This window comes from Eschrichtius robustus, chromosome 11, assembly GCF_028021215.1.
Source record: "Eschrichtius robustus isolate mEscRob2 chromosome 11, mEscRob2.pri, whole genome shotgun sequence".
NCBI lineage: Eukaryota > Metazoa > Chordata > Mammalia > Artiodactyla > Eschrichtiidae > Eschrichtius > Eschrichtius robustus.
The window spans coordinates 114,107,403-114,117,372 of record NC_090834.1 but is presented as its reverse complement, the minus strand read 5'-3'; the positions used below and the strand labels follow the sequence as shown (position 1 = coordinate 114,117,372).

Here is a 9,970-nt window from a genome sequence, read left to right as displayed (position 1 = left end):
GCCCCTCTGCCAGAACCCTCGTGGACGCAGCTCCTAAGGCGGTCCGGGAGGTTCAGGCCACAGGTGTTCCCCTCTGGGCCCACCTCCTCTCCCCGAGTTAACCCTCTAGGTCTGGAAGGGAAAGGCTATATGTGTCCTAGGGACTCCCCTGCCTGTCCCAGAAACAAGCCGGCTTCTTCTAGGGGGCTGGGCGGGGTCACAGTGACAAGGATGGCAGTGCTTCGGGGCAGCTGGCAGCTGGTGGGAGGGGACCCTGGGTCCCGACAGAGGGGCATCCTGGTGAGGGGCCCATGGCGCAGGCCCCCAACTGGGAGAGGACACTGGGTGGGGGAGGGGCCGCTGTGCCGAGTCAGGCGGAGCCCTTCGCACCTCCAGGCCCCAGGCCGTGGGCGCCTGAAACACCTTCGCGGAGCAACCCTGAGCCCGTGGTCCTACAAGGCCTCCTGCAGCCTGGCACTTAGGGTGTCATCACCGGCCCTGCTTCACAGGCCCCGGGAGGTCAAGCCACCCATCCAGACTGCATGCCTGGACCGGGAGCCAAGACTCATGCTCAGGTCCTTTCACTGGGGAGTGGCCTCCTGGGTCCTGCCTGTCGCCTCTTCCTGCTTGGCCGAGCCTCCTTGCCCCCTCACCGCTGCCCCCCGGGGCAGGAGCTGGGAGACATCTGAGCACCCCCCAGAGCCCCTGAATGTTTGCTGTGTGGATGCCAGAGGTGCTGGGCGGCTTCCAGGGAGCTCAGTGGATGGGGCAGGAGATAAGGAAGCGGAACCATGAGGCTCCCCGCTGGCTTCCCAGGTTGAAAGGGCAGCTGGGCGTGGCCACGGTCCTAGAATCCCGAGGACGGGTCTCTCCTTCCCTCTGGCAGCCCTGCCCTGCAGCGGCTTCCTCGATGGTACCCAGATGGCGCACAGAGCAGGCTCACAGGGCCAGGGTCTGAATTCCTCCTTTATTGGTGCCACCTGCAACCCCCCCCCCTCCCACCCCCTCCCCTGTCCAGGCTCCCCGTGGGAGGTTGCTTCTTCCTCAGGGCCTCATCTGCATCCCCTCAGCAGCAGGGATGGCCGGCTCCGACAGCATGACCCCAGCCCTCAGTCCAAGAGGCACCTGGGGAGACCAGGCCTGATCCCCGGGGGGCCTCAGGGGCATCCTGCAGAGACAGACAGGTTAGGGGTTGGGGGCTTGGTGCTGGAGACCGCTGCCCACCTGGCGAAACTGGGCCTTCTCTGGTCACCAGCGCTGACGGTTTCACCCTCCCAGACCCCTGGGCCATTGCTGTGTCCAGTTGTGCCCGGGACCTAGGGTGCCCCAGGGAGGGAGGCTATGGGGCAGGGGATGGGGGCTGGGGGGCTGGGGCTGGTGCTCACCAGGCCTGCGGGGTGGGCGCGTCCGACCACAGCAGGCAGAGGTGGCCCTCCGCAGAGTTGGTCCAGGCTGTGCTGTTCTCTGTGTCCTGCTCGCTGCTCCCCACCCCAAGTCTGAGTTAGTCTGGAGTTGGGGAGCCCCCCCGGCAGGTCCCCCCCGTCCCGCCGCCCCTCACCTGCGCTTCCCCACCAGGCCCTGCAGCAGCCGCTGCAGCCGCGCGCTCTCCCGCAGGCGGCTGAGCTCGCTGGTGAAAGTCCCGTCCGAGTGTCGCGGGGCCCTGCGGAGGGGACGCGGAGGGGGCCGCGGGGGGTCAGGGCCGGGGCGGGGCGGGGGGGGGCGGGCGCGGGCCCCGGGGCCGCGGGCTCACCTGGGGGGCGCGGGGCGCGCGGCGCAGCCCCGGAGCGGCGGCGGCGGCGGCAGCAGCATTAGCAGCAGCAGCAGCAGCAGGGCCCGCGTGGCCATGGTGGGCGCCGGGCGGGGGCTGAGCGGCCGTCGGGCCGCGGCCCCTTTATAGCGGCGCCCGGGAGCGGGAGCGCGAGCGGGGCGGGCGGGGGTCAGCGCCGCCCCGGCTCCGCGCCGCCCGAGCCGCGCCCCATCGATCGCGCGGGAAGGTCAGGGCCGCCCCCCCAGCTGTCGCCCCGGCCGCCCGCCCGCCCCCACCGCCGCGGTGGCGCCCCTGGGCGGGCCCGCTGGGGTTGGGCGACCGGGGACAAGGGGACCCCCGCTGGGGCGGCGGGCGGGACCTGCGGGGGGTCGGCCCGTGCAGTGACCTTTCCCAGTCGCTGGGCGCGGGGGTCGGGGGAGCGGCGGGCAGGTGGGGCGGGGGGTGGGGGTGGGGGTGGGGGCTGATGCCGCGCAAGACCCGGGCCTGGGGCGCCTTGGCCTTTGGGTGCATTTTTGGAGGCGGGAGACCTGAGCCTGCTTCCGGCCTTTTACAGCCAGCACCCATGAAAGCCTTACACATAAATTACAAATCGAGTAAGGGGACTTCTTATAAACCAGTAGTTCTTGTGTTAAACTTTATATGCATTTTAAAGATAATTAGTATACTTTCTTTAGAGCAGTTTTAGGGTTACGGAAGAATGGAGCTGAAAGTACAGGAGCTCACACACGCACGTGCCCAGCCTCCCCAGCACCAGGCATTAGTTTGGGACATTCGTTACAATTGATGAACCAGTATTGTACATTATCATTAACTAAACCCATGATTTACAGTATGGTTCACCTTGGTGTTGTACATTCTGTGGGTTTTGACAAATGTACGATGACACGAGTCTGCTATTGTAGATAGTACCACCCAGGGCCCTGCCCTAAAAATCCCCTGCTCGCCAGCTGTTCACCCCTCCATCATCAGCCCCTGATCTTTTCACTGTCTCCATAGTTTTACCTTTTCCAGAATGTCATAGGGTTGGAAGCATACAGTCTGTGGCCTTTTCCTATTGGCTCCTTTCACTTAGTTATATGCATTTAAGGTTCCTCCATGCCGTGTCATGGCCTGATAGCTCATTCCTTTTTAGTGCTGAATAATATTTCATTGTCCGATGGACCACAGTTTATTTATCCACTCACCTATTAAAGGACATCTTTGCTGCTTCCAAGTTTTGACAATTATGAATAAAGCTGTTGTAAGCATCTGTGTGCAGGTTTCTGTGTGGACATAAGTTTTCAGCTCCTTTGGGTAAACACCAAGGACCATGATTGCTGGATCCCATGGTAAGATTATGGTTTGCTTTATAGGAAAGCAGCAGACTGTCTTCCAAAGTGGCTGCACCGTTTTGCATTCACACCAGGGCGTGTGTAGTGGTATATCATTGTTGTTTTCTGTACATGTAGTTGCAACAGCTGCTGTGGCCTCTTCTTGCACAAATTTGGCAAATTAAAACCCCTAAACTTTTTTTTTTTTTTAATTTTTATTTATTTATTTATTTTTGGATGTGTTGGGTCTTCGTTTCTGTGCGAGGGCTTTCTCTAGTTGCGGCAAGCGGGGGCCACTCTTCATCGCGGCGCACGGGCCTCTCACTATCGCGCCCTCTCTTGTTGCGGAGCACAGGCTCCAGACACGCAGGCTCAGTAGTTGTGGCTCACGGGCCCAGTTGCTCCGCGGCATGTGGTATCTTCCCAGACCAGGGCTCGAACCCGTGTCGCCTGCATTGGCAGGCGGATTCTCAACCACTGCGCCACCAGGGAAGCCCCAAAACCCCTAAACTTTAACAACATTGACCGATTAATGACATTCATGAGAACACTCAAAATTCTGAGTAGTCGTTTAACCAGTCAGATGTCTTAGCACCTCAAACACTTAAGTGACCAGGCAGATCTTCATAGGAAAGATCTTCCTATTAAAAAAATTTTTTGCATGCAGTAAAATTGACTTCTAAAAAATTAACATACTGTAAAAATTGAATTTCAACACATGTACGGATCCATGTAACCACCACCATAATCAGGATACAGAGCAAGTCCATCACCCCAAAGAACTCCCTCCTGCTGCCCTTTGTGGTCACATCCACTGCCCTGAGTGACTTCAGTCACACCTGCTCGAGGTCCCCAGCAGTCACTAGCATAGAAGGACAGACCCGGGTGGAGCCGAGGCAAGCAGAGGCGGGCTGTGTCCTGCATGTGCACGGCACAGAGGATTTTGTAACTAGCTGCCTCCATCACGTCTGAATGGCTGTCGCCAGTTGTCTCTGCTGCTCAGAATCTCTCCAGAGACAGTCCTGGCCTGTGTCCTCCACACCCACGTGTGGCTGCCTCAGCGTTTCCTGCTGAAATGCGACAGGTAACGAGGACCGGACCCTGATGGGAACTGGAGCAGGAATGGACGGGTCCGCTCACACCTTGCCTCGTTTGGACCCTACTTTGAAACACACAACACAAGCTACATGACAAGACGCCACGTTCAACCCACAGATTTCAGGGAGAGCCCCAGGGATTTCCAGGACGTCAACCCTGGCTGGGTCCTCGTTACAAACGCACAGAAAACAGTCAACGTATGTGAATAGCTATTTGAAGCCTCTAATCGGACATCACTCTGTGTGTGGGATCCTAATAATGGCCAATTTCAGGATTCAGGGTTCTGAGGAAGAATATGCAGCTTTATTTTTTCACAGTAGAACATAGGAGGGAGCATTTTCGAAGCAGAAGAATTTCTCTCACTGTGACACAGTTTTATTCTCTGAACACTAAAGCACAGAAAATATTCTCTACTCTTTTTTTGTTTGTTTGTTTTAACCAAGATTTAAATGTCAAGTTTAAGTTAATTGTATCTACTCTTAGTTCTACATTAGGAGTGTCATAGGAGGGTATTGAAAATAATTAATTTCTCTCAAATCTACGACCACTCTGCTCTTCCCCGCCTTCCACAGAACTGCACACTCCAGTGTGACTTAAGTTATGTTTGGCTGGGTGCTTTCACAATGTCAGCCTGGGACCCACGGTAATAGAGTGCAGCCTTTCTGTGGCCTTAAGGACTGGAAAAAGAAAAATAACTTTTCTTATTATAGAGAATTAAAAACATACAAAAGTAGACAAACGCCCATGTACCATTACTCAGCTTCAACAATTTATGATAAATCTTATCTATCCCTGTTGATTTTCTCCATTTTTTTCAAATTAATTTTGGAGCAGATTTCAGAACTTGTATCATTTTACCTGTAAGGATTTCAGCATATGTCTCAAAAACTTAAGGACTGTCAATTGAGATCGCCAAGGGAGCCCGTTGATCAAACGAACCTGAGTTAACAAACCCAACCCAGAAAGAGCATGGTCTGAGAATGGCTCAAGGGGTGTCGTTATCAGGCTTTGGGATAAGGGCGCAATTGCTCTAAGAAGGGTCCTTCAAAGCAGGAAACTGGCCAGGATTGAGAAAAGGTTGTAAATAGTTTAGGGCTGGTGAACACAGGGAGACAGCATTCTTAATATTAATATGGTGAAACTTACAGTGTTTTCCTATTTCTTGTCTCCTGCTTAATTAAGATAACAACATAATATATGGGAGATAACCCCATATATTACCTTCCAAAGCATCGTTATTTTATGTTCCAGATATAGATCTGGAATTTATGTTGCACATGGTGTTAGGTAGTGACTGAGTTTCGTTTTTTCTATGCGGCTGTCCAGTTGTCCAGCATTAGTTACTGAAAGACCATATGTCTCCACTGCTCTTCAATGTCATTGTAATTGTGAGCCAACCATCTATGTGCACTTAGGTCTAAGTCCACGCGCCCTGTTATATGCCATCAGCCTGATTGTCATCCTTCGTACTGTCTTAGCTACAATGCCTCAATTACTTCACTATCTTAGTTACAGTACTTTTATAAGTCTTCATAGCTGACAGATCAAATCTGTTCACCTTGTTTTTCTTCAAGAGTGTTTTAGCTATTTTTGACCCTCTGCATTTCCATGTAAATTCTAGGAGCTACTTGTCAAGGTTTACAAAAAGATACTGTTAGGAGACTAATGAAAACTTCATCAAATTGTTAGATCAATTTTAGAATTCTATGAAATTGTGCTTCTGAATCGTGATTCCCCAATGACGAGTGACGTAGGGCATCTTTCACGTGCTTCTTGGTCATTTGTGTACCTTCTTTGGAAACCATTGCAAATCCAAAGTCATGAAGATTTGCCCCTATATTTTCTTCTAAGAGCTTTATAGGTTTATTTTAATTTTTATTATTTTTCTTGTAAGACTCTTTTTTTTCCACCATACCATGCAGCTTGTGGGATCTTATGTTCCCAACCAGGATCGAGCCCAGGCCCCCGGCAGTGAGAGCACAGAGTCCTAACCACTGGACCGCCAGGGAATTCCCAATTTTATAGTTTTAGATAAAATATTTTAGACTTTGATTCGTTTTGAATTAATTTTTGTATATGATGTGAGGTAAGGATTGAACTTCATTGTTTTGCATGTGGATGTCCAGTTGTTCCAATGCCATGTATTGAAGAAACTCTTCTTTCCCCATTAAATAGTCTTGACACCCCTGTTAAAAATCAGTTGATCACACCAACACGCCACAACTAGAGAGAAGCCTGTGCGCCATAACAAAAGATCCTGCGTGCCGCAACTAAGACCTGACGCAGCCAAAAATAAATAAATAAATATTTTTAAAAAAGAAAATCAATTGATCACAGATGTATGGGTTTATATCTGAACCCTCAATTCTATTCCATTGATCTTTATGTCTGTCCTTAACACCAGTACCATATTGTTTTGATTCCTGTAGTTTTGTAGCAAGTTTTGGAATCAGCAACTGTGCCAACTTTCTTTTTTCCTTTTCAAGAATGTTTTGGTTATTTGGGTTTCCTTGCAATTCCATATGAATTTTAGGGTTGGATTTTCCATTTCTTAAAAAAAAAGTCACTGGAGTTTCAATTGGGAGCGTATTGAATCTGGGGATCATTTGGTGAGAAAAGACATCTTAACAGTATTAAATCTTCCAATCCATGAACATTAGATTGACTTATTTATGCCTTCTTTAATCTCTTCCAGCAATGTTTTCTGGTTTTCAGTGTACAAGTCTTTCACCTTCTTGGTTAAATTTTTTACTAAGTATTTTATTCTTTTTGATGCTATTTCAAATGAATTACTTTCTTAATTTCATTTTTGGATTGTTCATTGCTAATATATAGAAATATAACTGATATTTATATGTCAGTCTTATATCCTGAAACTTTGTTGAATTTGTTTGTTAGCTCTAACAGGTTTTTTTTTTTCTTCAGTATTTTCTATACATAAGATCATGCTATCTGCAAATAGAAATAGTTTTACTTTTTTCTCTCCAATTTTGGGTGCCTTTTATTTCTTTTTCTTGCCCAGTTGCTCTGGCTAGAACTTCCAGGACATGTTGAATAGAAGCAACAAAGGTGGGTATCCTTGTCTTTTTCCTGATCTCAAGGGAAAGGTTTCAGTCTCTCATCACTGAGTATGATGTTTTGTGTTTTTCATATATGGCCTTGATCGTGTTGAGGAAATTTCTTTCTATTCCTGGTTTATTGAATCTTTTTATCATGAAAGTGTGTTGGATTTCATCAAATGCATTTTTCTGCATCAATTGAGATGATTAAATTTATTCCTCCATTCTATTAATGTGATGTATTACATTGATTGAGTTTTGTCTGTTGAATCACCCTTGCATTCCTGGGATAAATCCCCATTTGGTCATAGTGTATAATCCTTTAAAAAGTGCTGCTGGATTTGGCTTAATCATATTTTGTCGAAGAGTTTTATATGTATATTTATAAGGGATACTTATCTGCAGTTTTCTTTCCCGTAGTATCATTACTGTTGAGTTTTGAGAGTTCTTTATGTATTTTGTATACAAGTCATTTGCTAGAAATGCAATTTGGTGATATTTTCTTCCATCCCATGACTGAAAGTTTTTAATTTTAGTGAAGTCCAGTTTATCTATTTTTTTCATTTGTAGATCCATGCTTTTGGTGTCATGTCTAAAACTCCTTGCCTAATCCCTGGTCACAAAGATTTTCTCCCATCTTTCCTTCCAAATTTTTTATAGTTTTAGGCTTTACATTTAAATCTATGATTATATATATATCACTTTGCTGTAAACCTGAAAATAACACAGTATTGTAAATCAACTACAGTGAAAGAAAGAAAGAAGAAGAAGGAAAGAAAGAAAAAGAAAGAAAAGTCATCCAGATAAGAAAAGAAGAAATAAAATTGTCTCTATTCATGAACAAGATCATTATCTATGTAGAAATCCTGAAGAAAGCCAAAGGAAAAAAAAAAATCCTTGAACTAATAGTGAGTTTAGCAACATCAAAAGATACAAGGTCAATATACAAAACTCTGTTTCTGCTCATTGGCAATGAACAACTGGAAACCAAACATTTTTTAAGTACCATTTACAATCGTACCAGAAAACATAAAATACTTAGGTACAAATCTTATAAAATATGTGCAGGATCTGTATGCTGAAAAGTACAAAATACTGATGAAAGGAATCAAAGAATATCTAAATAAATGGAGAGATATACTATATTCATGAATTGGAAGACTCAATATTGTTAAGATGTCAATTTCCCCCAGTCAAATTCCCAGCAGGACTTTTTTGTAGATATAGACAAGCTGATTCTAAAATTCATACATACAAAGGAACTAGAATAGTCAAAACAATTTTGTGAAAGAACAAATTTAGAGGACGCACACTACCTGATATTATGACCTACTATAAAGCCACAATAATCAAGACTGTACTATTGTTGAAAGGAAAGACATTTGGATAATGGAACTGAATAGAGAGTCAAGAAATAGCCCCACACAAATATGATCAAGTGCTTTTGGACAAAAGTTCAAAGGCAATTCTGTGGAGAGAAAACAGTATTTTCAACAAGTGGTACTGGGATAACTGGACATCCATAGGCAAGAAAAATCAATCAATCAATCAATCACCTCAGCTCATACCTTACACATAAAAAAAAATTAACTCAAATACACTGTTAGGAGAATGAAGAGACAAGCTACAGTCTGGGAGGAAATATTTTCAAATTACATATCTGACATTTTCCCCCCATTTTAGCGTGCAATGACATGTCTTTGTGATTTTTTTTGGGGGGGTGCCTGTGCCGCACGGCATGTGGGATCTTAGTTCCCTGACCAGAGATCAAACCCGTGCCGCCTGCAGTGGAAATGTGGAGTCTCACCCACTGGACTGCCAGGGAACTCCCTCGTTGTGATTTTTATTGTCATGTCCCCGATGGCTAAGGACGTTAAGCACTTTCTCATGTGCTTATTTGCTTATTGACCATTAGGATACCCTCTTTTGTAATGTGGGTACAAGACTTTTACCTTTGTTAAAATGGGATTGTCTTTCTTTTCTTGTTGATTTGACAGAGCTCTTTATATATTCTGGATCTGCATCCTTTATCAGAGATCTATATTGCAACTATATTGTATCCTTTCCCAGTCTGGACTACCTTTTCACTCTTAATGGTGGCAGATGTCTGAGGACCAGGAGAGACCCAAAGCAGATAGGAGGCTAGGCTGGACTCACCACTTGGCACCCAACCCAAGATCACAGAGCCAACCCTGCCTTAGATTTTTGTCTTGTGAGAGAAGAAACTTCCTGCCCTAGTCACTAGTATTGTGAGTTCTCTTGCTCAAGGCTTCAGAAGGGAAGGAAGCCTGCCTGTCCCTTTACTGATCCACATGAAAGGGATGGAGGTGTTGAATGCAACTCAGACCTGGATGCCCATATGCACCACGTCCTGCACACACCTTTCCTTTATCAGACCTCAAGTGATTTTGCCCCTTATGAGTATATCATGACATCTGTCTCTTCAGAGTCCTTGTTTTCTCTTTAATACACACACTGCCAGTCCATCAAGCTGGCCCCTGTGTCTCCTGATGTCTTTGAAATCAGGATCCTTGATTCCTGGCAGCACCTCTGCGCTTCGGGTGCATCCTGAGTTTTCTGGCCCTCCCAGGGTGGAGGGAGTCACAGATGCAAACGAGGGGCCAGGATGTGCATTAGATGGTCCCACCGAGTGATACAGTTACATAGCCCACTTCTTGGCTCCGTTAGTGACCAGGCTGCGGGTCACAGTAAGTCCATGATGAAAATTCTCACTGTACATTTTCCTTGCACGTTCT

At 47.1% G+C, this 9,970-nt stretch overlaps 1 protein-coding gene across 1 annotated transcript; it reads right to left on the bottom strand.

Moving 5' to 3' along the window:
- Positions 1 to 1,023: 1,023 nt before the first annotated feature.
- On the bottom strand, positions 1,024 to 1,824 carry SCT (secretin). Its single transcript, XM_068554262.1, has 4 exons — positions 1,730 to 1,824; positions 1,538 to 1,639; positions 1,365 to 1,457; positions 1,024 to 1,147 (listed from the first exon to the last, which is right to left on the bottom strand). Exons 1-4 carry the CDS (start codon positions 1,822 to 1,824, stop codon positions 1,024 to 1,026), a joined length of 414 nt encoding a protein of 137 aa, XP_068410363.1.
- Between the last annotated feature and the right edge of the window lie 8,146 nt (positions 1,825 to 9,970).

Excerpts from the sequence above, each read along its gene's own strand:
- SCT (XM_068554262.1), bottom strand. The coding sequence starts at position 1,824 with ATGGCCACGCGGGCCCTGCTGCTGCTGCTGCTGCTAATGCTGCTGCCG. Across the intron at positions 1,640-1,729 it reads GCGCGCCCCGCGCCCCCCAG|GGCCCCGCGACACTCGGACG; the intron begins GTGAGCCCGCGG and ends TCCCCTCCGCAG. Across the intron at positions 1,458-1,537 it reads GGCCTGGTGGGGAAGCGCAG|CGAGCAGGACACAGAGAACA; the intron begins GTGAGGGGCGGC and ends GGTGGGGAGCAG.